Consider the following 27,743-nt stretch of genomic DNA (forward strand, 5'->3'; position numbering starts at 1 on the left):
CGGACCGGAAGTTTGTAAAATAAATCGGCACGTGACGAGTTAAAGAACTGAAGGTACTAAGGAAATCTAGCAGGCGGCTCGTTGGTCTAGGGGTATGATTCTCGCTTCGGGTGCGAGAGGTCCCGGGTTCAAATCCCGGACGAGCCCAAAATTTTTAGTTCTAAACTGTATTTTTTTTTTCACTTTCATGCTGTTCTTCCATGATACTGAGCAGCACGCAGGGATCGCGGAGACTGGGCGCCTGGGTAGCCACTTTCTCTTCCAGATGTTTCCAATGCATCACTGGAGCAGAACAATGGATTTGTCTGTCCCAGACTCCCAGCCAGTGCGGCTTTATGTACAAGGGCTTCTGTCCCCCCAGGATGTATAGAGGGGCCAATAGCAGCACAGACTGAGACCCCCTGCACAGATTTGACCAGGGAAGTTGCACTGGTACTTACTCTACGCCATTGTCTATATGACATCACACTGTGACATCAGTAAAATCAGGGCTCGTCCGGGATTTGAACCCGGGACCTCTCGCACCCTAAGCGAGAATCATACCCCTAGACCAACGAGCCTCCTACATATTAACTTCCTATAGCACTTTCAATAAAAATATCAATCCAGCTAGCTACTAATACTGTCAGTCCTACCGAACCCAGGCGGTGCTGGTTATTATAGATACTGCTCCGCTCCAAGCAGTCTCACAATAACTGACTGGCCTAACTCATAGATTTTTCACCAATCAACGCCACATTTACCCCAGGATGAATGTGTGAGCTGGTTAGTTACCTTATAAGTGAACAAACTGGCTAGTAGGGGAGAAATCTGTGTTTCAACTCGACCTCAGCAATAAATCAGTTAATGCCAAAAAAATGGGCTCGTCCGGGATTTGAACCCGGGACCTCTCGCACCCTAAGCGAGAATCATACCCCTAGACCAACGAGCCGCCGTGATTTCCAGTGGCTCAATTTAATTCTGAAATTCCTCTGTTACTTAAGAAAGGGCAGTAGGTTCATTCCTTTTTAGTCCAATTATCACCAAGATGTGAAGCGAAAAAGTTCTCCAGTTTTCACTGTTTATTGTTCTTCTATCATTGAACTACAACACCCACAATACGGTGTAATAGTTAAAAGCACCAGGCGCATTGTGGGTGTTGTAGATCAATGAGAGAAGAACAATAATCTATGGCGTCATTCCGCGGATACGCCCCCACATCTGTTATCGTATTGGATAATCTGCTCCAGCCTATCTCACGCCTGAACCAATGAGGAATCGGAGCTCCGTAGTTTGATTGACAATTGGGAAATTCACTCAAATGGCGGGCGTTCACTCTGGTCAGCCAATAGGAGCGCGTAGTGCGTTTCGGGGGGCGGGATTGTGCTGAGGCAGCGGTGCTGAGGTGTTTGTAGCAGTAATATGGCCGCTGCGGTGATGTTGGTGTGTCGGGCTGAGAGGTTGCGGCGGGGACTGTTTGCGCTGGTGCTGCTGTGTTACGGTGAGTATAGAGGTTGGCTGCTGTGGGGTCGTTGCGCTTTGGTTGATACACAGGTCAGGGGAAAGATGCCCCTCCTACTGCCTATTGGTGCACACATAGTGTATAGGCAGCCAATGCCTTCTTTCATGTGTCTGTGTGGTAAAGATCTGAGCCTCGGCACAGGAGACTAATGTCTCATTCATTGGACTCATGATGCTCTCTCTCCTGACACAGGCCAGACTTCTGTAGCAATGCTCCTGTTTCTTTATCCTAGTGCTGCTCTGACTGACTGGATATTGACAGAATCTGGTTATTGGCAGAATCTGGATATTGACAGAATCTGGATATTGGCAGAATCTGGATATTGGCAGGATCTGGATCTGGACTGGATGAATCTGACTAAAATGCCATATTGTATATACTGAACTTATTGCACCAGCCTAAAGTTTGAGCTTGTCAATAGCATCAATGATCCAGGACTTCAAACTTGTCACAGGGGGTCACCATCTTGGAAAGTGTCTGTGACACTCACATGCTCAGTGGGCTCTGAGCAGCTGTTGAGAAGCTAAGCTTAGGGCTCGTCACTAATTATCCAGCAGAAAATGAGGTTCCCCTGTAATATATAGTGAATAAAGTACCCCCTCTTGTAAAATATAAGGATATTATAAGTTACCGAGGAGTTTCATGACCATATAAAAACACGAGGCCGAAGGCCGAGTGTTTTTATACAGATCATGGAACTCCGAGGTAACTTATAATATCCTTATATTTTACAACTGGGGGTACTTTATTAATTATAATACACAAATTTTAGTGAGTCATTTTAGTGTGTCATGTGAACTTACATCACTACTCACCGTTTATAACTGATGACATCACTACTCACCGTTTATAAGGATATAATTTACAAGATATTCATGGCTTTTGTGTATTATAAGCTGATGCTACAGGTCTAATAATTAAAGGGGTAGTTCACATTAAAGCTGGTGGCACACGGTACAATTCCGGGGAGATTAGTCTCCCGGTGACAGATCTCTTCTTCAGGAGACTAATCTCCCCAGAATGCCGCCCCGTCGGCAAGAATGTTCACCTTCCAGCAGTTTTTGTCAGTTCATATTGTTCACCAGAAATAACTACTTTTTCCCATTAATTACTATTTTCTGTTTGCAACTGTCTTTCTAATATTGAAGTTTCAAGGTTCATTTTTACCTTCTTATGCCTATCTGAACAGCTCAGGGTGTGGGGGGGGGGGGGTCGCTGACTCTGTAAACTGTTCTAAACTGATACATTAAGTTGATCTGGTTATTTTTATCCTTCAGAGCAGAATCCCCATGTTTCATTAAAAGGGTTGTTCACCTTTAATTCATTTTTAGTAGGATGTAGAAAGAGATATTCGGAATCAAATTTCAATTGGTTTTCATTTTTTATTATTTGTGCTTATGAGATATTTAGCTTTTTATTCAGCAGCTCTCCAGTTTGCAATTTCAGCCATCTGGTTGCTAGGGTCCAATTTCCCCTAGCAGTTATACGTGGGAGATACGATGCTTCAGATTTGGAGTATTGAGGTGATTTTCAGAAATGTCATAAAACTGACAAATGTAGGAAAGTTTTGCGGCTTGATACTTGGGAGTAGAAAGATGTGATCACCTATTTTAGATTCAGGGGAATGTGTACTTTCCAAAAATATATGGTTTTCTGGGGTGAACATAAATTTTTATACCTTTGCCCGTAGCAAAATGCTGTAAATGTGTTGATTTTGCAGTATCTAGAATTACACAACTAATAACTCATATGGGGTGTCTTCTTTCTGGGGCCCCTATATTCCATATATTTAGGTGTACCTATGCATATTGGGTATCAAACTGTTCGGCGGACCCCGTACTTTCAGATTTAGGTATTGTGCATTGATATGTTGGAGATACGATGCTTCAGAGTATTGAGGTGATTTTCAGAAATGTAAAAAAAATTGCCAAATGTAGGAAAGCTTTTCGGCTTGGTACTTTGGAGTAGAAAGGCATGCATACCCATTTTAGATTCGTCAGAATGTGTACTTTCCAAAAATATATGGTTTTCTTGGGTGAAAATACATTTTTGTACTTTTGCCCCTTGAAAAATGCTGTAAATGGGCTGATTTTCCAGTATTTGGAATTACAGAACTGGTTACTCCTATGGGGTGTCTTCGTTCTTGGGCCCCTGTATGCTACATACTTACGTGTACCTATGCATATTGGGCATCAAACTGTTCAGCTAACATCAGGCTTTTATATTTAGTGTGTTTTATCTTGATATGTACTAATATGTGGGAGATATGATGCTTCAGAGTTGGAGTATTGAGATGATTTTCAGAAATGTCAAAAAAATTGCCAAATGTAGGAAAGCTTTTCGGCTTGGTACTTTGGAGTAGAAAGACATGCATACCCATTTTAGATTCGTCAGAATGTGTACTTTCCAAAAATATATGGTTTTCTTGGGTGAAAATACATTTTTGTACTTTTGCCCCTTGAAAAATGCTGTAAATGGGCTGATTTTCCAGTATTTGGAATTACAGAACTGGTTACTCCTATGGGGTGTCTTCGTTCTTGGGCCTCTGTATGCTACATACTTACGTGTACCTATGCATATTGGGCATCAAACTGTTCAGCTAACATCAGGCTTTTATATTTAGTGTGTTTTATCTTGATATGTACTAATATGTGGGAGATATGATGCTTCAGAGTTGGAGTATTGAGATGATTTTCAGAAATGTCAAAAAAATTGCCAAATGTAGGAAAGCTTTTCGGCTTGGTACTTTGGAGTAGAAAGACATGCATACCCATTTTAGATTCGTCAGAATGTGTACTTTCCAAAAATATATGGTTTTCTTGGGTGAACATACATTTTTGTACTTTTGCCCCTTGAAAAATGTTGTAAATGTGCTGATTTTGCAGTATCCGGAATAACAGAACTGATAACTCGTATGGGGTGTCAGCATTCTGGGGACCCTATACGCCACATACTCAGGTGTACCTATGCATATTGGGTATCAAATTGTTCAGCGGACCCCGGGCTTTCAAGTTTAGGGGGTTTTATGTTGGTATGTATTGATATGTGGGAGATACATTGCGGTAGACTGGACACTTTGAGGTAATTTTTCAAAAATGTAACACATTTTCATAAAAACTGCTAATTTTAGGAAAGAATTGCAACTTGGTAGTTTTGAGTACAAATATATATTTACCCATTTTGAACTCGTTAGAATCTGTTCTTTCTAACAATGTGTTGTTTTTTAGGGTAAACCTACTGTTAGTGGAATGTTTGGCCTTTAAATCAGATGTATGCAGTTTTGTGGAGTGGTGCTTTGGAAATTTGGTAGTTTGCTGCTTCTAATTTTTGATCTATAGAAGTGAGAAATCGCCATAAAACGTTATATATTTGGTATTGGCGCGTTCAGGAGACACATAACTTTCCAAATCTGCTGTGTTCTCGTGCATAAAATAAATTATGTTTTTGATATATGCATTTGTATCATGCAAAACTGTTTTTTTATACACTTAGAAGCCCAAATCTTTTTACAGGAGTGGAATTACAACACAATTCTAGCACGTTTTGAAAGCTTAGGTTGTCCTAAAAAAAAAACAATATCTTGTTTTCCTGGGTAAACTAAAAGACGCCCCCAGGAAAGGCCCATAAAGTGAAAGAGCACAAAATGTTCAAAAAAAGTCTGGCAATAAAAGTACCAACTTGGCCAAATTGGCTGGCAGTGAAAGGGTTAAAGGTGAACCACCCCTTTAAAGGCAGCTATTAGAATTGATACAATAGTTGCTAATATCGCTCCACAGACCTGAGAAATGTATCTATTAAATGTTACAATTACTACAATTAAATGTAACAATTCAGAATGATCACTGAGCTGCCAGACTGAAACACCAGGGCCAGGAACAATATACAGTCATGAAAAAGTTTTGTTTATCATTGTAGACAGCGAAGAAGCACGCACTCCAAGGGCCAATAATTGTGATTAAAAGCTTTTATACAAACAGCTAAAACAATGGAACTTTACGCGTTTCGTATCCGAGGATACTTATTCATAGGCATTATCATTGGCTGAGCTTTCAGTAGCAACTTCCTTTTACTATATAACATGCCTTATGGAAACTGTAGTATTTCAGCAGTGACATCAAGTTTATTGGATTAACAGAAAATATTCAGTATGCATCATAACAAAATTAAACTGGTGCAAAAATTTGGGCACCCCAACAGAGATATTACATCAATACTTAGTTGAGCTCCTTTTGCAAATGTAACAGCCTCTAGACGCCTCCTATAGCCTTTAGTGAGTGTCTGGATTCTGGATGGCGCTATTTTTGACCATTCGTCCATACAAAATCTCTCCAGTTCAGTTAAATTTGATGGCTGCCGAGCATGGACAGTCTGCTTCAAATTATCAGATTTTCAATGATATTCAAGTCGGGGGACTGCGACGGCCATTCCAGAATACTGTACTTCTCCCTCTGCATAAATGCCTTTGTAGATTTCCGAAGTATTAAGGGTCATTGTCTTGTTGGAATATCCAACCCCTGCCTAACTTCAACTTTGTGACTGATGCTTGAACATTATCCTGAAGAATCTGTTGATATTGGGTTGAATTCCTCCGACCCTCGACTTTAACCAAGGGCCCCAGTCCCTGAACTAGCCACACAGCCCCACAGCATGATGGAACCTCCACCAAATGTGACAGTAGGTAGCAGGTGTTTTTCTTGGAATGCGGTGCTTTTTGTTATGACCAAATAGTTTTTATCTCATCAGTCCAAAGCACTTTGTTCCAAAATGACTGTGGTTTGTCTAAATGAGCTTTTGCATACAACAAGCGACTGTTTATGGCGTGAGTGCAGAAAGGGCTTCTTTTTCTTCAGGTTCTTTGTGCAAATTGCGCTGAATTGTAGAACGATGTATAGATGCACCATCTGCAGCCAGATGTTCTTGCAGGTCTTTGGAGGTGACCTTTGGGTTGTCTGTAACCATTCTCACAACCCCCTGCATATGCCACTCCTGTATTTTTCTTGGTCTGTCAGACCTGGGTTTTACAGCAACTGTGCCTGTGGCCTTCCATTTCCTGATCACATTCCTTACAGTTGAAACTGACAGTTTAAACCTCTGAGAGAGCTTTTTGTAGCTTTCCCCCTAAACCATGATCCTGAACAATCTTTGTTTGCAGATCTTTTGAGAGTTGCTTTGAGGATCCCATGCTGTCACTCTTCAGAGGAGAGTCAAACAGAAGCACAACTTGCAATTGGCCACCTTAAATACATTTTCTCATGATTGGACACACCTGCCTATGAAGTTCAAGGCTTAACAAGCTAATGCAACCAATTTGTTGTTGCCAGTAATCAGTATTGAGCAGTTCAATGCATTCAAATTATCAAAATTACAAGGGTACCCAAATTTTTTGCACAGCCAGTTTTTCAAATTTGATTTAATTTCATACAACTGAATACTGCTTCACTAAAAAAATCTTTGTTCAGAAAACACCCCAGTACTCCCATGTTCCTGGGAAATGAAAGACATACCACTGTTAGAGTTAATTATTATGCAGGCTGAGAGGGGTTCCCAAACTTTTTCATATGACTGGAAAGTGGAAAGAATTCAAAGTAATTGGGAAAACAAAGTCTATTTCTAAAAATGATTGAACTGCAAAAAGTGGAAGGTGAACAATTAACGCAATAAAAGGTTACAGAATGGCAAAAAACATGTTGTTTCAGCCTAAGATTATCTAGCACAGCTTCCACTACAAGTCTTACCCAGAGGACCTTCAAGCAGGCCTGGATTTGTGGAAAGGCCACCAAGGCCTGGGCCTAGGGTGGCAGGATTTTAGGGGCGGCATGCTGCCTAACAACACCCATATTGGTTAAGAAACACTGGGGATGCGCAGGAGATAAAATAGTATTTTAAAATCCCCATTGCTCGGGTCCCCATGATGAAAATTTGTGCAAATAGAAAGGATGGGACGGGGGCAACGAACGTCATTGGGCCTGTCATTGGGCCTAGGGGTGCCCGCTATGTAAATCCTGCCTTCAAGCTCATCATGGAGCCTTCAGCCCAAGCTCTGGGGCCAACCTTTAGGAACCAGTGCTTTATTGTGACTTGTTTTATGTTGTTGTAGCAGTAACACTGTGTCTGTGTTGTGCAGTGACATGACCCAGGGGGTTTCTCTAGTTCCGTGAGGGAGCGAGGGAGATTAAAGGAATTGTTCAGTGTAAAAATAAAAACTGGGTAAATAGGCTGCCTACCCCTAGTTCCGGCCCTGCTGAGGCTCAATTGCAAACTCGCTGAACATGTTGCCAGCCACTCCAGCCTTTATACATTACATTTTTAGCTAACTATATTAGAAACATTTTTTATTTTGCACATCCTATCTATTTACGCAGGTTTTATTTTCACACTGAACTGTTCCTTTAAAGAAGACTTTATTTATATTTCAGGTCAAAGCGGTGTGTGCATTTTACTCTCTTCCTGTCCTGTGTTTCCTGTTGGATTTTTTGGTCGCTTCATCACAGTCACTTAGTGCTGGTGTTGTATTGACTGATGGAAGAGACTGATAACTTGTATATCTGGATGGAAATGTAGCATTTTCTTCAGGATTTGAACGTATCCTCCCTGTTTTTTTTCCAGAGTGGTCACACGTCGTCAGTGGCGTAACTAGATATTACTGGGCCCTGCAGCAAATTAATTTTAGGGCCCCCAACATATCCAAAGCTTGTCCTGTTTTACCAATATATACTGAAATTGCTCATTATTTGGGCCTCATAGGGCCCCTATACCCCCTGGGCCCCCCTGCAACTGCAGGGTCTGCTTCCTCTGTAGTTACGCCCCTGCACGTCGTCAATCCCACGTGGCTTTAATCTTCTGGACAAGTCAAGGTGGCATTATAGTCCTTTTTGGTATATGATATGGACACTTATTTTGGCATAACTCGGGCATACATGTTTTTTGAAATAAGTGCACTTGAGCATTGTAGGTCTGTGATAAATCGGTGGTGAGAACTAAAGCTTAACTAATGAAGTAGGTAGAAATGTTGTACATTATGTTTTGGGCTTCTGTTCCAGACCAAGGCAACCACAGCCATTTAGCAGTAAAGATTTGTGTCTCCAAAGATGCCCCAGTAGCTCCCCATCTTCTATTCTGCTAATTCACTGCACATGCTCTGTGCTGCTGTCACTTACTGAGCTCAGGGACCAATGGCTTTTTATAAATTAGGGGGGGTTACTGTTTTAGCTCTGATGTCTGTTTGGCCTTTTTACTGTGGGTAGGGTTGCCACCTGGCCGGTATTTTATCGGCCTAGCCGGTAAAACACCTACCGGGGCCTGTATTACAAATTTACCGGCAATGTAGCTGCCGGTAAATTTTGTAATACACCTAACAAAAGCCCGTGGCCTACCCCCAGTCTGGTCAAAACTCACCTTTTTGCCGGCTTCTGGCTAATCGTGTGCCCGCCCTTTTGTTCCTGCTACCGGCTGGTGGAAATATTATTAAAAGGTGGCAACCCTAAATGTGGGGTGGACGAGATATGGGGTGGGGCTTGCGGGCAGGAGGCACAGAAAATGTTGCCGTACAGGGCCCCGTGATTTCTGAAAGTGGCCCTGAGTATTCTGCATGTTTATATTCAAGAGTGGGATGGGGATCCGTGACATTGTACAGATGCCGGGGAGTGGGTGATTAATCAGAGGTGGGAGACTGGACTGTATCTGGGTTTGCAGCATTATTGTGCAATAGTCTGTGTATATATTACTGAATGCCATCAATCCAAATTTTTTTCTGCCATTTAAATCCACTTTACAGGCTATCTGGTATTATGATTGATTGCCTCTCTGTAATTAATTCCATTGACTGACACAGCGGGCAGCTTGGCTCTCGCTTAAAACCCTGCAACGGCCCCATAAAGGGGTTAATGAAACTCCGTTGGTTTTTAAGTGAGTTGGTCTGAGGAAACAAAGTTCTGGGCCAGCAGTTACAGGAGCAGGTTTTGGTACATGGTTAGCAGTTTCATAGACATTACAATTACGATCTTTCCTGATTGTTGGTTTCAACACACACGTGTAGAGCTGAATCGTCCGATATACACATATAGAAACAATAGAATTTTACCTGTATCTAGGGTTGCCACCTGCCCGGTGTTTTACCGGCCTGGCTGGTAAAAATGATGGTTGATCCCCATGTTATGAATAGGGAAAAAAGATAAATATGTAGAAAGGCCGGTATTTTTTTCCAGAAAAGGTGGCAACCTTACTTGTATCTGACGATTCAGCATTTACAATGGTTCAGGTGCCTTCAAAGGCGCCAAATCTAAATTTTCTGGCCGGCCCGATCGACGAGTCAGCCAATATCCCAAGTCTTCTGCCGATATCGGTTGGCTTGTCTCCTATACACACATCAAATATTGTTGAAACATTTGTTTTGTAGGATATTATCAGTCTTTGGCCACCTTGAAGGGAATCTGACTCATGATTATGGTTTGCTCTCTAATTCTTTCTGTGAGTCAGCTGGACTTTGGCCATTCAGGAAGCAGCTGGATTTGGGTGACTTCCTCAGCCGTGAAAGCTTTTCTTTATAACGCACAGCTAGTGAAAGTGCATCTTTAAATCAGAATGATTCAGATTCATTATTTAACCTTTTGGTTAAGACCAGTTTGGAATTTCAGCAGCCGTTTGGTTGCTTGGGTTCACTTGTTTTCTAGCAACTAAACCGTGGTTTGAATGAGAGACTAAAGCAGTGTTCAAAGTAGTAGTCTGCTGTGAAGCATCTGTATAAACAAACCCCACCATTCCGCTAGCCTTTAAAATAAGCAGCAGCTTTTTTTCTTTCTTTGAGTGTGTTCAGTGAGATGCTGATTTGTTTGATTATGCTCATATGAACCAGGAAGTAGAATGTGATCAAACAAACATTTATATTTCCTAATTAGAACAATAAGCAAAAAGTATGTTCAGTGTAATCCATATTCACTGCGCTAATATCGGAAGAGGGGTAAACAGCTCCTTCAAAGGGTTTGTTCACTTTTGCGTTGACTTTTAGTATAATGTAAAGTTTGATATTCTCAGGCCATTTGCAATTGGGGTTTCATTTTTTTATTTGTGTTTTTTGAGTTATTTAGCTTTTTACTCTGCAGCTCTCCAGTTTGCCATTTCAGCAATCTGCTTGCTAGGGTTCAAATTCCCCTAGCAACCATGCATTGCTTTGAATAAGAGACTGGAATATCAATAGGAGAGGCCTGAATAGAAATATGTGTAGCCTTACAGAGCATTTGTTTTCAGATGGGAATCAGTGACCCCCATTTGGAAACTGGAAACGGTCAGTAGAAGAAGGCAAATAATTCAAAAATGATTAAATAAATAATGAAGACCAATTAAAAAGTTGCTTAGAATTGGCCATTCTATAACATCCTAAAGTTTAACTTAAAGGTGAACCACCCCTTTAAGGGCTAATATCTATACACTTTCAGTACAATATGCATATGTTATTGGATATGATTCTTAGGCCTGTGTACTATATCAATTGAGTAACAATGTTGTTGATTTTTTTTTTTTTTTTGTCTCCTCCAGTGCATTTTTCAACAGCAGCCGATGTGTCTCCCCCAGAGGAACTGTTTATTGAAAATGGAACCCAGGCACTGCTCCCCTGCAACTTCAAGTCAATGGAGACCACCGGCGTCGATCAATCCATCACATGGACATTCAGACCGGACTCTGGGAGCAATTCTGTGACGGTATGATGAGCTGCCACGTTTATATCAATAGCAGCCAAATAATTTGCCCTCTTATTTTGAGGCACTTGTAAACATCTTCATTTTTTCAACAATTAACCATCGCCTCTCCTTCTGTTATATCAACAGCTAGTCTTGTGTGCTGCCACACACAAGAGGAAAGCTGACCAATCATAAACGGACACTGGCTTCTGACCAATTAAGCAACTTAAAGGGGTAGTCCACCTTTAGGGTTTTAGCACACGGGCAGATTCGGGGAGATTTAGTCGCCTGGCAACTAATCGCCTCTTCCCCCCCCCGAACTGCCTTCCGCCTGCTAAAATTAAAAATCACCTGCGGCAATGCAGTCACCCGAAGTTGCCTCAAGAGGAAAAAGGACACAGAAAGCTGAAATCACTGGCTGCTGAACAAATTTACTCTAAAGCGCAGAAAAATAGATAACCATTAAAGGACAAGTAAACCTTAAATAAATGTGAATGTAAAATTCATGAGGGTGCTATTTTAAGCACTTTTGTTATTTACATTCATTATTTATATGTTTTTATTCCAAGATATTAAGGGATACATGTACTGTTAATTTGAATGAAGTTAGTTACAACAGTACCACCGGCTGGTCCGTTTCCGACCATTCTGACCACCAAGTAGTCAAGGAAGTTGTCAGGAGAAAGAAAGAGGCTGCTCTGATGTTCTTCTGCTTAGTAGTAGCCTCTTTCTTTAAATGACCATTTAGTTACTTTAAAAGGACAAAGGTAATTTCCTGGGGGGGGGGGGTTGCCTCTGTGTTATCCCCCATAACTCATTGCTGGTGCCTAACAATAAAAATGTAAGTATGATATAGACAGTTCTAAGATAATTTCTAAAATTTAAAATTTTGTCATGGTTTGATCAGCAGATCTCCAGTTTTAAATTTTAGCATCTGTATGGTCGCTAGATTCTAATTTACCCTAGCAACCAGGCAGTGGTTTAAATGAGGGACTGGAATAGAAGAGGCCTGAATAGAAAGATAAGCAATAAAAAATAAACCGCCTTAAGGGTCAGGGCACACAGGCAGATTCAGGGAGATTCGATTCCTTGTTATGTGACTTTGGAAAACGAATCGCACCGAGTGCCATCCCGCCGGCTATTTACATTTTAGCCGGCGGGGAGGCAGTTTTGGCAGATTAGACGCCAGAAGAAGAGGAGATTTGTCGTGGAGCGACTAATCTCCCTCAATCTGCCTGTGTGCCCTGACCCTTAAGATGTAGCATCACAGAGCTATAGATTTTTGGCTGCTGGAGTCAGTGACCCCCATTCGAATATATAGGTATGGGACCTGTTATCCAGAATGCTCGGGACCTGGGGTTTTCCAGATAATAGATCTTTCAGTAATTTGGATCTTAATGTTTGTCTACTAGAAAATCATGTATCATTAAATAAACCCAATAACCTGGTTTTGCTTCCAATAAGGATTAATTATATCTCAGTTGGGATAAATGCAGCATAAGGGAGATGGCCTTTCCGTAATTCAAAACTTTCTGGATAATGAGTGTCCAGATAATGGATCGATCACTTGTACTAAATATTAAAGTTGTCCTAAGGTTGCGGGCGCCCAAGGCAAGCACTAAATCCCCCAGACTTATAGATGGATCGAAACTAAGGAAGGCAGGTAGAAGAGATGTGTCTCCTCATAATAAAATTGACGTTAAAGGTCAGCTATCCCTTTAATTGCTCATTTATAGGTTCAATCAACCTTCCTAGTATATATTTGACTGGAAAGGCTACTTTTTCTGATTGGCCTGCATATATTGTATTATAGTATTCTTATATTCTATTATTTTCTAAGCAAATTCTATTTTTTTTTTTTTTTTTTCAACAATTAGATTTTACTTTACTCCAGCGGCAACTCTTACCCAGTGACTACTGGTCAGTTTAAGGACAGAATAAGCTGGGCTGGAGATCTCACTAGGAAGGATGCCTCTATCAAAGTAGACAACATGCAGTTTAAAGACAACGGCACCTACACATGCTTCGTGGTGACTCTGCCAGACCTTGGGAGCTTGAACAAAGAAATTCAGCTAAGAGTGGTGGAGAAAGGTGAACAAAGTTTGTATCATCTCCTTTATTATTATACTGCCTATTATGCAGCCCCTACAGGCGTTGACTTTTGGCAATTTCTCTACAACTGGTTGTATCTTTTTGCAATACAATCCATGTGTCTCTGGTGCATTTAGTTACATGTGCAGAATTGCTAGCAGTAACATATACCAGGCTACGCCGGATTCCTTACTGCCAGCAGCAACAAGTGCTCCCCAGTAAGAGTATGTTTAACCACATGACTGTACCAATAAATCCAACAAAATCAAACATTCTCCAGTAATACATGGGCTCTTGAATATTTCAAGCCCCTAACAATGGCTTATGTCATTTTTAGGGATGCACCGAATCCGGGAATCGGTTCGGGATTCAACCTTTTTCAGCAGGATTCGGATTTGGCCAAATCCTTCTGCCCGGCTCTGAATCTGAATCCTAATTTACATATGCAAATTAGGGGAAGGAGGGAAATCGCATGACTTTTAGTCACAAAACAAAGAAGTAAAAAAAAATTCCCCTTCCCTCCCCTAATCTGCATATGCAAATTCGGTTCGGTATTCGGCCGAATCTTTCGCGAAGGATTCGGTTGATTGGCCGAATCCAAAATAATGGATTTGGTGCATCCCTAGACTTTTTACATCCCTTTAAAAGCTTAGCGCATGATCAAATCTTTTTGTGTTCTTCTGAATTAAATACGTTACAAGCTTTAGAAATAAACCTATTGGAGCTTTGTTATTGATTACACTAAGGATTTGGGTCATCGCATTTCAAGGTTAATTTTCTACATCAGTGATTTATTGATTATTTTTAATATATATATATTTTTTTTGGTCTAAATTTTTACATTGTGCCTTTATCAATGACTGTTATAAATACTGTTTGCGAATCCCAGTTTGAGGCATGACTGATGTGGAATTTCTGGCTTCTGAGAGCCTCTTGGAATGTTACTCGAATCTCTATCCTGGGAATTCCACTCATTCAGTCAATATGGAAATGATCATTTTCTGTCAACACCAAGGCCAGTCAAATTGGGCCTCCATTTCATTACTGAAACGTCTTTTGACACTAGGTGCGCACTAAGTAAGGTATTGTGTACTGCAGGGTAGTTCAACATGATTAAAGTGGTGGGTAAAACACATAGGTAGTATGTTTGACCCCTAAACTGTTTGAGGATTAAGTTATATAGCACTAACGTTATACAACAAGCTGTGACGCCCTGGGCAGTTTTACATCCTCAAAAATCAATTGATCATTTGCACATCTGGACTTTATGTAAGACCCTCTCAATTACACAGTAATGATCTGTTTTAGGGTAAGGTCTCGGTTAAATTTTCAGAATAGAAAAACATGGAAAGCTACCGATGGGGTTAGAGTCTTGCACGGATTCAATTGGACCTGTGCCCGACCCAAACCCGCTGACCTCTAACCTGACCCGCACCCACCACCCAACACATCCCCCTACCCAGAGCCACTACCCGACTCGGACCTTAAAAGTCAAACTTACCACCTGACCCGGGACCTGGGAAACCGGAAGTGACATCACTCCACGTCCCATTCATCTGGAAAGGTACAAAAAAATTCCTTGCAACACTAGGCAGGGTGGGAGGGACCAGTCCCACACATTTGCCGGGTACCTAGGTGGGTTACCATCAGACTAGCAGCACGGTCAGGGATTTTCTACCCATTTCTATTGCCCTCTAACCTCCTGTGGAATGTACCAGTGATTGGCATGATGATGATGATTCAAAATGCAAACTAGTATTCCAATACAAAGATTAGTTCATAGCTTATTGTCACCCTCACATTAGGGCATTTATTCTGTAAAGATGCAAAAATATGTCCATTTGCAGCTTTAAAGCTTAGGGGGTCAGAAACACCGCTAAATTCTTCAAATACATTCAAGTGCTTATTTGATCCTGTTTCCGCAAATCCATTTTTTCTTTACAGCAGGAGTTCTGGTTTGTTTAGTGTCTTTGCAGGTCAGGGATTTACAGTCAAGTTGTGATTTACACATGTTAAATAGGCAGGCAAACCTGTTGTTCTTCCAAATGTAATTTTATAGATAATTGCTCAGCAGGACAGGAGGGGCAGTTTTTTTTGTGTAGGTAAGCTACCAATAGAAGCTATAACAGTTGGTCTGATCCATGACTGCCCAGTTTGACTGATTTGTCTCTATTAAAAGGGTATTTTTGAGTTTTCTTGATCTATAATCATAGCCTGTACAGAACAATAAATTATACCAGCACAGACCTTCCCTTGCACTAAGCACAAATCATCAGGAACATCCAACTTTATTCATAGCCTGTTTTTAGTGTGAAACAACCCTTGAAGGACGAGTACTTACAAGTATAAAGGTTGCCATAGATGCACCAATAATATTGTACGATATGGTATTCGGTGCGTGTATGGCCGGAGACAAGCTGGCCGATGTCGTCAGAAGAGTTGGATGTCATCAGAAGAGTTTGGATGTCGTCAGAAGAGTTGGATGTTATCAGAAGAGTTGGATGTCGTCAGCAGGCCCGGATTTGTGGGAAGGCCACCTAGGCCCGGGCCTAGGGTGGCAGGATTTTAGGGGGGCGGCATGCTGCCCAACCACACCCACATTGGTTCAAAAATCATGGGGATGCACAGGAGATACAATCTCCATGAAAATTTGCACGAATAAAGGGGAGGGGACAGGGGCGACAAATGGCAGTGGGCCTAGGGGCGTCCGCTATGTTAATCCGGCCCTGGTCGTCAGAAGAGTTGGATGTCGTCAGAAGAGTTGGATGTCGTCAGAAGAGTTGGATGTCGTCAGAAGAGTTGGATGTCGTCAGAAGAGTTGGATGACGGCAAAAGACTTGGTCTGTATGTTGATCATGCCGGCCGGAAGTCACCCGAATCGGCCGCTGTTACTGCTGAATCATCTGAATTGGTTCTACCTGTACATCTGACGATTCGGCTCTAACACGTCCTTATTGAATGGTCCCAGGAAAGATAGTTATTCTTACATCTATGGCCACCTTAAGTAATTCACACTGTATTAAATCACTATTCTAAAATGAGATTTTTTTTCTCTTTATCTTATTTTTTATTTTTTTTTGCAGAAAGCCTGCCCTTATCGAATGGCCCGTTACTGATTGGGATTATATGTGCAGTAATAAGTGCCCTCCTTATCATTGCAAGTATCATCTTTGCAATTTGCATCTACAAAAAGAAAAAATCAAGAAAAAGCTATACCGGGTAAGACCCTTTTGAGTTTCTTCTTTCATTAGGGGTTTGTTAAATCTCTGCTTCCTTGTGGCTTCTGCTCACAATCAATAAGAACAGAAGTCTCGTTTCCCCTGCACGCTTGAGACAAGGAAAGGAAGCTGGATGATTAGTCTGCTTCCTATTATATTAAAGTACACACATCAAATCTATGCTAATTGTAGTACAGAGGTAGTGTGAGACTACTGCACAGGGTAACATCAGGTTAAAACTCCCAGCATGCACTGCCAGCTTTCCCACAGCAACAAAATTCAAGGGTAGGTTGTGCTTTAATTTAACTTATGGCAGGTTGCAGATGGTAGTCATTTATTTTTCACATTCAACAACAAATGCCCCTAGCAAACCAGATACGCAGAACAAAACACAGTACAGGTATGAGATCCGTTATCCAGAAACCCGTTGTCCAGAAAGATCCAATTTACAGAAGAAAACATCTCCCATAGACTCCATTATAATCAAATTATCTTAATTTTTAAAAAGAATTCCCTTTTCTCTGTAATAATTAGGGATGCACAGAATCCACTATTTTGGATTCGGCCGAACCCCTGAATCCTTTGTGTAAGATTCGGCCAAATACCGAACCGAATCCTATACGCAAATTAGTGATGGGAAGGGGAAAACATGAATCCTGAATTCTGTGCATCCCTAGTAATAATAAAACAGTAGCTTGTACTTGATCCCAACTAAGATATAAATAATCCTTATTGGAAACATAACCAGACTATTGGGTTTATTTAATATTTAAATGATTTTCGAGTTCATTTAAGGTATGAAGATCCCAGGTCCCAAGCATTCTGGATAACAGGTCCTATACCTGTATCTTAATTTAAAAAATGTGAAAATGAAGTCAATTTCACCAACTGGAACCCCACCCAAACCAACTTTCCAATATAATTTTCCATCCAAACATGGAATTGCAGGCTAAAGCAGTATTAGTCTATTCTTCTGCTACATTGTTTCAAAACATAGAAGTAATTTCTCCTCCAGGTCTATTAATCAGCCAGGCTTCTTCTTAAAGGGATACTGTCATGGAAAAACATATTTTTTCCAAAATGCATCAGTTAATAGTGCTGCTCCAGCAGAATTCTGCACTGAAATCGGACAGATTTTTTTTTACATTCAATTTTGAAATCTGACATGCGGTTAGACATATTGTCAGTTCCCAGCTGCCCCGTCATGTGACTTGTACCTGCACTTTAGGATAGAACTACTTTCTGGCAGGCTGTTATTTCTCCTAATTAATGTAACTGAATCAGTCTCAGTGGGACTTGGATTTTACTATTGAGTGCTGTTTTTAGATCTACCAGGGAGCTGTTATCTTGTGTTAGGGAGCTGCTATCTGGTTACCTTCCCATTGTTCTGTTGTTAGGCTGCTGTGGTGGAAAGGGAGGGGGTGATATCACTCCAACTTGCAGTACATCAGTAAAGAGTGACTGAAGTTTATCAGAGCACAAGTCACATGACTGGGGGCAGCTGGGAATCTGACATTCAGATGTCAGATTTTAAAATTAAATATAACAAAATCTGTTAGCAGAATTCTGCCGGAGCAGCACTATTAAGTTGAAAACATTTTTTTTCTTATGACCGTATCCCTTTAATTGTTTCAGGGGTGAGAAACAGCAGTTCAGAAAACATAAACATCCAGACAGATGCTACTCTTCATTAGCAATTACATGTACACATTTGGGGTGCAGTTTCCCTTCAAGTATACTTTTTTTTTTTTTTTTTTTTTTTTTTTTGTAACATTTGTCTTTGTTCATCCAGTTCTTGCTCAGCAGCTCTTATAAATTGTCATTAATCAGTAAGGCATTTTGTCATGACAAGGATAAGTCCATAAGTCATTGTGTACATAAGTGGTTTGTTTTTGCTGCTTTCAACCAAAGAGGCCTTTCTTGTTTGTCATGTACAGGTAAGCCATGTGGAAGGGAAAGTCCCAATTCAGCACAACAACCTCCCCCCCCAAAAAAACAAACATTTTGTTTCTGGGTTTATCTGTAAAACTTAATCCTGGTTTAATGGCATTAACATTTTACAATAATATAATAACATACTAATATTCCCAGAGTGTGTTTGTTGCCCATATGGGAGGAAGTTTTACCCTGCCACATTATATATAGGACTTTAAGGGGGTTATTTATCAAAACAGTCAATAGAAGTGTGACTGCTCAAGACTCACCCCACCACGCCATGTCCCTCCAATCAGCTCTGTAAGCTCCGTGTGCTCAGCCACCAACGTTCCGACTGTTATATTGGTTCAAATAAGCAATTCAGACGGCACTCCGGATGGATATGAGGAGGTTTATTGCAACTTGTTAAGGTAACCGCATCGCCTTATGCGTTTCGGGAAAAATTCCCTCAGTCATAGGCATCCGACTAACGTTTTTTACTTCCTTGTTTTGTGACACAAAGTCACGCGATTTCCATCCCGCCCCTAATTTGCATATGAAAATTAGGATTCAGGTTCGGCCTGGCAGAAGGATTTGTCCGGATTTTGCTGAAAAAGGCCGAATCCCGAACTGAATCCTGGATTCGGTGCATCCCTACAATTAGCTTTTTAAAATGGTTTAACGGAACGCTGCCTTTGAATTGTAAATGTTAGGTGGCGAATATTCAAATTAGAACTGTTTCCATGGTCGAGGTCTGATAAATCTCACATTCGTATCAGTGCTTTTATATTCGAATTTGTGAGTTATGACACACAAAAAAAAAAAACGAAAATTCAAACTTTAATAAATCTTCCTCTAATTGTTGCCAATAAAACCATACGGTACCTCTCTGGATATAGACTACAAATAAATATAAAGGGGAAGTGTGTGTGTGTGAAAATGGTGCTTTTTTAGTTTGATTTGGGATGCGGCTCATCCAAATGCAAATATAACGTTTCAACATAACATGCATGGCTTTGGTTCATCTTCCCCCTTCACAAGTTTTGTTGTTAATAATTCAAATTTTAATTTTGCATGATGTTTCTGATTTTTGTTTCGCTCCGTTTTCTTCCATGGACTCTTCCCTTGGGATGCAATACACTTCTTTTACTCTCCTTCCAGATTGTTTGAGGTAGTCGATGGAATATCACCATTAAAGGGATATTGTAAGTGGTGTATGAGGCAGTCCTGCTCTGTGTGTGTCATGGTAACTCCTGCAACTGCTTCATTCTCTGCTCAAGCTATTAAATCTCTAGCTTACAACTGGCGTCTTTAGGTTTGTGGTGTCTTACTGCATCTTGCGTGTACCCCTAGACTGTGCAGATATAAGAAAAACAATACAATCATTTATTACACGTTTTTTTAACCCCACTTAATAGTATCTACTATTATAAAAAGTGTATGTCTTTATTTTAAAAGTGCATTAATTAATTAACAGACTTCTAAAGTGTACTAATCCTTAAAAATCACACTAGTCTGGGGTTCTGCACCACCTTGTGGGACTCCGATTACCCAAGTATCCCCTGTCCCTTTTGTCAGGCTCATGCACAGTATAAAGTAACATCTGAGTTTATACCACACAAGCACCTGCTCCATGGATGCAAATTATATTTGGGTGACTGGATTCAACTTGAGACTCAAGCCAACCCACTGATTTCACTAACAAGGAGCGTAGACTTTGTTGTATTCAGCAGCACTTTTGTTCAAGGGGTTTTTAATTAATTGTAGATACCTACAGAATGAGTTGTATAAAGGAGTGTAATAAATGGCGGCAATACCTATTTAAAGGATAAGTAAACCTATAAAATAAGTAAAATTCATGAGGGTGCTACTTTTGTAATTGACATTCATAGTTTATTTTTCTTTAATTCCAAGATATTAAAGGGCATCTGTTATCTCCAACCAAAGGTGAGGGCTAATAAAGCCTGCATTCCGGTTGGGGATAACAGTAGTTTTTTTATTTTTAAACGCCCCCGCCAGCACTAGGCTACCCGCACCGGGAGGGAGCTCCCGGTGTGAGCAGCCATGTCTGGTCACTCGCATGCGCATCTGTGGTTGGGGATAACATTTTTACCCAACAGGTGCCCTTTAAGGGTTACATGTACTGTTGCCACCTGCTGGTCAGTTTCCCACCAGTCTGACCACCAAGTAGTCAAGGAAGTTGTCAGGAGAAAGAAAGAGGCTGCTCTGATGTTTCTTCTGCTTAGGAAAGATTTGAGTTAGGAAAGGTTTGAGAAAGGGTTTTATTTTTTTCCCAAGCAGAAGAACATCAGAGCAGCCTCTTTCTTTCTCCTGACAATTTCCTTGACTACTTGGTGGTCAGACTGGTGGGAAACTGACCAGCAGGTGGTGCTGTTGTAACAAAATTCATTCATATTAACAGTCCATGTATCCCTTAATATCGTGTGATTTAAAAAAAATAAAAAAAAATAATGCTAATGACAATGGTGCTTAGAATAGCCCCTCATCAATTTTACATTCACTTATTTTAAAGGTTTACTTGTCCTTTTAAAACCTCACTTTTAAGTTTATTAAAAATCGTTAATGACGTTCAGGCAAAAGTTATTCTTTTACATCCGCTTGTTCTAACCCACCAGCATTTGTTGTGGTTTTCTGTGTTAAACATTTAGTGTATTGTAGGACATTGCCCCCAACCACTGGGAAATTAAAGGAGAACTAAAATCCTGCAGCAACATTTTGGTACTTGTGGAGGCATCCAATCGAATTCCCATCCAAGAATAGATTCCCGATTGACCCACCACCCCCAAACATTGAGTTCTAGCTGCTCAACCTGCTCCACTATCCCTCATCCCATGGAATAGACACTTTTTTGGGTCCTGACCCATGCTTTAAAATGACCTGCTATATGTGCTAGTTCATGAACATGATTGAGATTGGTTGGGATTACCTTAAAATGCAGATGAGGGAATAAAGGAACCGCAGCTTCTTATCAAACCCTGTGGAGCCTGTTGCTCAGGATGCAATAACAATAGAATGTGGCCTTGCCCATTTATTCCCAGTCATATCTGTCATTTTGGCTGGGACAATAACACAAAACCCCTTAAGGTCAGGGCCAGAGACCAGCTGCCCTAATGTTACTGTGAGACTTTAGTTCCAGATTTGTCCCACTTCCAGTTTGCAGCCACAGCTTGAGGCTCTGAGAATGTGTGTTGCATTGTGCGTTTACAGGTATTTGCCTCCATGTGTACTATTTGTGTTATCCTTGTTGTGATCTGCATACATCTATTATTTGTTCATTTGTATTTTGTTTTGTTCCCCCTCGCCCTTTCTTGTTTCCCCCCCCCCTTTTATTTCTTTTTGCTCATTTGCTCTGCATCCTCCCATCTTGTCTTTCACTTTATTTCCCCTTGAAATGTCACAATGTGCGATTCCTGCTCACTGTCTGCGGCAGCTGCAGCACAACTGACAGTTTGATGACTCAGACTCCTGTTAAACTGCCGCCATGCAAGTCTCCCTCTGACACAGAGGCTTTGGTAACCCAGGTACCCTCTGGATCTGTTCAGGTAAATGATTATGATTGGTCAATCTAACCTCTGTGCTACGTGGTGGGAGGCATTATCATAGCCAGAGGTTTCCATTGGGAACTCTGTGGGGCCAATTTATAAACACTGGGCAAATTTGCACCTGCACAGTAACCATAGCAACCAATCATTGATCAGATTTTTCCAGCCTGCTGCAAGGAAAACAATGAAAGTAAACATCTGATGCTGTGGGTAACTGGCCAGGTGCAAATTTGCCCAATGTTTATAAATGACCCCCTGTGTCTCTAAATGTGGGCAGGAGAGATTGAGGCTTCTATGGGCTTAATTCTAGCGTATTAGAGAGTGGCTGCAGGTGAGCACAAGCTGGGTTGAATTGTGTCCAGATACCTAGTTTGCTTGCATTCTCTTCTCCGTATTGGTCAAGAAGTTGGGCATTTTTGTGTAGGCTTTTCTGCCCCAGGATTCCAATGGATGGAGATGGTTGCATGGTGAGTGACAGCCACAGAGGTTAAGGGGTACCCAAAATGTAGATTGGGATGTACCAGTAGACCTTTAGCTGGTGATCAGAAGATCTCAAGACACTGTTAACAAACCGCTTGTATAAATCACCCTCCTGTTTTATTCTTTTCATTCAGATATTTATTCTGTTAAGGTAACATAAGAAATAGATTTGTTGAAATATGACAATATATATATTTTCTCATAAATAAATAATGTTTTCCGTGGAACAGTGACAACAATGCTTTTATGGATGTAGATCATAATAGGACATCATCACTAATAGTAGACTTTACATATGGGCACTACTGGCTACTACTAACTCACACTTACAAACAGTTACAGTATATTACAATAAAGTACTGGGGTTTGCTTGGCCTTTATTAGCATTAATAAGCCATCTGCCTTAATCCCCTTTGGCATTTGTTGTCTACTGCAGAGCAGAGAAAGGTAACAATAAATATGCACAGAATAAGTATATAGTAAATGTATATTTTTCTATTTAAATACAAATTCAATTTAAAGGAAAAGCAAAGCCACCAAAGCAGTTTATTGGCAATAGATTAGCCACAAAAGTGCAAGCTATACGACTATGTTTATTCTGCAGAATGCTTTGCCAGACCCGAGTATACAGCTGTAGATGCTCTCTCTGTTTAGGATATCAGCAGCCATATTAGCTTGCTGCGACATCACTTCCTGCTTCAGTCTCTCTCTGCTCATAGTTCTGGGCTCAGATTACAGCAGGGAGGGAGGGGGAGATGAGCAAACCGAGCATGCTCAAGCCCAAGCCTTGGAGGTTTAAGATGCAAACAGGAAGTCTGATACAGAAGTCCATTTATACACAATAGATGGAAAGAAATGTGGTGTTTCTTTTGACCGCACTCTGAGCAACATTACTAGTTTACTGGTGTATTTATATAGACCTTTCTCATAAAGCTTACTTAGTTTTAACTTTTCCTTCTCCTTTAAGAACAAACCTACAGACCCTATCTCGTACGTAACCAGAGGACTGTCTGTATTTAAATACATATTATAAATAACAGATTGAGCAGAAAGGGTTTCAGGGATTCCCAAATCAGGTTGTATATAATATACAACAAGGGGGTGTTTCAGTTGCCTCCTAGCTAAGACCAAAGGCTGTATATCTAGTGGTTACAAATTCCTGAATATATATAAGTAGTGTAGCAGTGGAATCATTTACTTCTCATAATGTATAGTGTTTGGGGGTTTGTGTGTGTGTTTTATTGGGAGTGTGTGTTCTAGTAATAATCCCATGTCTACTTCCCTTCTGGCATGAATAACTGTCCTGTTGTGTTGCACGGTGGGAATACTGGATATACACCAGGATAAGTTACCCTTTATCAGAAAACTGTAAGTCAGGCATTCTATTGTTTATGCTGCAAACACCCGCCGAGACGACCTGTTACTGTGTGTGTATCTGTCAATGGCAGTTCCTAAACAAATGATATTTGTACACACATTATTGATTTCACAGCCTGAAGACTTGAGGGCATATTTCTGATACAGAGAGGTAACAAAATTGACTGTGTGGAAGTAGTAAAGTCAACAGTCTGCAATGCATTCAATGTATATGATGCCAGATTCTTGTGTATTAGTACTATGCCATGATATCTAAAGGACCAATCACAATAACACATGCAAGTATATATTATTGGCCTTTTAAATTCAAGTTTAGACATTTACATTGGCCCGAGAACTGTGTTGAACTGGCCGAATGCTCTGACAGTCTTTTTTTTCTTCTCCCTTTTGTCTCTGATCAGGGGCCAGTAATCTATGCCCAGCTGGATCACTCCGGAAAGACGAGCAACCAGATTAACAAGTCTGAAAGGGTCGTGTACTCTGACATTCGAAAAATATGCTGACTTTCCTGTCTTTCCAAGCAACCTTCGTTCTGGAACTGGAATTGCTTATCCGGAAGCCACATGTGGCCTTGTAACCCAGGACCAATGCATGTGCCAGTGGAAATGACCCACGAGTGGATTTCAGGGGAAACCTGCACTTAAGAGCTGAACCCGATGATTCCAATGCCTTCACTTGAAAACACACTTCTCTTGTTTCCGGCAGTGGGAAAAGAGCTCCAGTCTCACGTGTGTTTCCACCTCTCCACTGGGGGGAAGTGCAACTTGTAAACTGTGTAAAGGCGTCCGCTAACGATACAGTTCTGTATGTGCTGTGGCTGAAGAAACCGGCTCTAGTTTCATTTTGGCTTTGCACTTTATATTGTGGTAGTCGTTTGATTCTTCTGAATGTGACCCGCAACCCGCCATCGTTTGTTGATCTCAGGTATGAGGAAGTGTTGGCTTTTGGTATCATTCATTGGCATCTCGTCACGGCTGTGGGCAAGTGGAAGTGAGCAGAAGGCAAGTCTACTTTAATAACACTCCTGATGTCTCCTCCTCTCTGCATAATGGAGAAAGTGGTCTTCTCCTCCCTGCATAATAGAGAAAGGGGTCTCCTCCTTTGCATAATGGAGAAAGGGGTCTCCTCCTCTTTGCATAATGGAGAAAGGGGTCTCCTCCTCTTTGCATAATGGAGAAAGGGGTCTCCTCCTCTCTGCATAATGGAGAAAGGGGTCTCCTCCTCTCTGCATAATGGAGAAAGGGGTCTCCTCCTCTCTGCATAATGGAGAAAGGGGTCTTCTCCTCTCTGCATAATGGAGAAAGGGTGTCTTCTCCTCTCTGCATAATGGAGAAAGGGATATTCTCCTCTGCATAATGGAGAAAGGGGTATCCTCCTCTCTGCATAATGGAGAAAGGGGGTCTTCTCATCTCTGCATAATGGAGAAAGGGGGTCTTCTCCTCTCTGCATAATGGAGAAAGGGGTCTTCTCCTCTCTGCATAATGGAGAAAGGGGTCTTCTCCTCTCTGCATAATGGAGAAAGGGGTCTTCTCCTCTCTGCATAATGGAGAAAGGGGTCTTCTCCTCTCTGCATAATGGAGAAAGGGGTCTTCTCCTGTCTGCATAATGGAGAAAGGGGTCTTCTCCTCTCTGCATAATGGAGAAAGGGGTCTTCTCCTCTCTGCATAATGGAGAAAGGGGGTCTTCTCCTCTCTGCATAATGGAGAAAGGGGTCTCCTCCTCTCTGCATAATGGAGAAAGGGGTCTTCTCCTCTCTGCATAATGGAGCAAGGGGTCTTCTCCTATCTGGAGAATGGGGGTCTTCTCATCTCCGCATAATAGAGAAAGGGGTCTTCTCCTCTCTGCATAATGGAGAAAGGGGTCTTCTCCTCTCTGCATAATGGAGAAAGGGGGTCTTCTCTCTGCATAATGGAGAAAGGGGATCTTCTCCTCATGGAATGGGGTCCATGGGGCTTTTCCAAGAGACTTTGGCCTAACAGAATCCTACCATTAGTAGAGATATATATGCATTCAGGAGCTGTGTATATAATCCGTATTCTTTCCAGCTTCCACCTCTGCAGCCAAAAAAATACGGTTCCACTAATGTATATACCTATTGTCTGCAGTATATAGTACATGGAAATGCTTAAAGCAGTGGGGAAAGTCCCTTCGAGAACTCACTTTCTCCACAACAGACTGATATAACCGTGTATTATTGCTGCATTTACTCATAACCATCTTTGTAAATATTCCCCATTGCCCCATTTAAACCGACTCAGAGACCAATGCTGCATGTCTGAGTGAGCTTTTTTTTTTTTTGCCATATTTTTTAATGTTATATTTAAGGAAAACTGGAAAATCAGAATCTAAAATAGGAAGTATATTTGTAAGAAGTTATATATTAAGTACAACAGGTGCCTCTGTAACCAGATGCCACTAGCCTGAGCCCTTCTGGCACCATAATACCCACATTTACTCCAAGTTTAGCTCTCCCCGTGTGCTGCAAGATTTTCTCATCTCTGGTTTGGGAAATTCACATTCCCTTGTATGTTCTCTTCCAGAGTCCAGACTCTCCCTCTGACTTATTGAGTCATAAACATCCTCACAGTGGGGCTTTGTCAGGCCCAGACTTTGATCTGTTTTAATGTAAGATCAGGGACACTGGAATATACAGATACCCAAGTGTAACTGCAGCTGCCGGGGACAGGACCGGATATTGTCATTGATCAACAATGACAATAACTTTTTATAGGTGTTGTTTTTTTTTTTTGTGCATTGATAACATTCCAACTTGTAAATAAATATAAATGCCTTATCTTGCTGACGTGTAGTTACACACAAACACAGGGGCCCCCTGCTTAAAACTGTTACAAGTTTACAGGCTGGAAGCAACGGGGCCTCTTCTGTCTGGACCAACTCCATTGGCTGAATGAGCACTGGATGGAAGGCGGGTATTTGCTCAGCCAATAGAAGAGCTCAGACAAGTTGGTGGGGCCACAGCTTTTTTGCACCCCCTCAAGCTAGACTGCATTCGTTAAAAATTAATTCTAGCCCATATCTTATATAACTTTTATACCACTTGATTGTGGCTGCAAGTTCATTATATGGTGAATAAAGTAGCCCTTATTGTAAAATATAAGGATATTATAAGTCACGAGGAGTTCCATGACTATTTTATACAGGTCATGGAACTCAGAGGTAACTTCTAATATCCTCATATTTTTCAACCAGGGCTACTTTATTTATTATAATACACAAGTTTTAGTGAGTCGTGTGACAAAAATGACATCACTACTCACCGTTTATAACATAACAAAGAGCTGTTTACAAGGATATAATTTACAGGATATTAGTGGATTTTGTGTATTATAGACAGTATATGTTTAGCCTGTTCATCAGCCCGTGAGTCTGACAACATGGGGGGAACCCTCCCACCCCCAAGACATTGCCGGCCAGAGGCACTGACAGCCATAGATCTCCCTGAAAAGCACTGTGGTATGATCTGAAAAGTGAATATAATGTAGGTCTGATCCATACAATGAGAATATAGGTGAGACTGTTCCATCATGTGTAGGGGGAGGCCTATTAAAGTGCCATGTGCCCTTTTTACTCCACACTCTCTAAATTTCCCAGCGGCTAGTGTAATATAGGGTAAGTTAGTAGGAGCGAAACACCATGCAAATTGCACCAGTCTCTCAAACTGACATGGGAAAGTTGACCTTTCCAAAACAATAACTTTGACAATACAAAGTGTGTTATAGAGAGGCTAAGGGGGCCTTGGCCTCATTAAAGGGGAACTATCGCAAACATGAAAATTTAATATAAGCTTCAGCTTACTGAAATAAGAAACTTTCTAAATACAATCAATTAAAATGTTTGTACTGTTTATGAAATAATCAAATTCATGATCACTGTTCCTCTCTCAGCATCTGTTTCTCTTCTTCAT

At 41.0% G+C, this 27,743-nt stretch overlaps 1 protein-coding gene and 3 non-coding genes across 7 annotated transcripts; 2 read left to right on the forward strand and 2 right to left on the reverse strand.

Moving 5' to 3' along the window:
• Positions 1-75: 75 nt before the first annotated feature.
• Positions 76-147, forward strand: trnap-cgg. The gene has a single exon. It is a non-coding gene; the product is annotated as a tRNA-Pro (tRNA).
• A 341-nt stretch (positions 148-488) lies between these two features.
• trnap-agg lies at positions 489-560 on the reverse strand. The gene has a single exon. It is a non-coding gene; the product is annotated as a tRNA-Pro (tRNA).
• Positions 561-859: 299 nt separating this feature from the next.
• Positions 860-931, reverse strand: trnap-agg. The gene has a single exon. It is a non-coding gene; the product is annotated as a tRNA-Pro (tRNA).
• A 398-nt stretch (positions 932-1,329) lies between these two features.
• mpzl1.S (myelin protein zero-like 1 S homeolog) lies at positions 1,330-26,609 on the forward strand. 4 transcript variants are annotated; one of them, XR_005965748.1, is made up of 7 exons: positions 1,330-1,480; positions 11,033-11,196; positions 13,053-13,275; positions 16,350-16,485; positions 19,560-19,603; positions 21,850-21,961; positions 24,220-26,609. XR_005965748.1 is itself a non-coding variant. In XM_018248972.2 (6 exons), the coding sequence occupies exons 1-6, from the start codon at positions 1,402-1,404 to the stop codon at positions 24,319-24,321; spliced, it is 816 nt and encodes a 271-aa protein (XP_018104461.1). In that variant the 5' UTR covers positions 1,330-1,401; the 3' UTR covers positions 24,322-26,609. The 4 variants fall into 4 exon arrangements, 3 of the variants coding, with proteins under 3 accessions (XP_018104461.1, XP_018104462.1, XP_041439429.1); XM_018248972.2 differs by lacking the exon at positions 19,560-19,603; XM_018248973.2 differs by lacking the exon at positions 19,560-19,603 and having other exon boundaries at positions 13,053-13,266.
• Positions 26,610-27,743: the final 1,134 nt, after the last annotated feature.

The sequence above is a fragment of the Xenopus laevis genome, chromosome 2S, assembly GCF_017654675.1.
Source record: "Xenopus laevis strain J_2021 chromosome 2S, Xenopus_laevis_v10.1, whole genome shotgun sequence".
NCBI lineage: Eukaryota > Metazoa > Chordata > Amphibia > Anura > Pipidae > Xenopus > Xenopus laevis.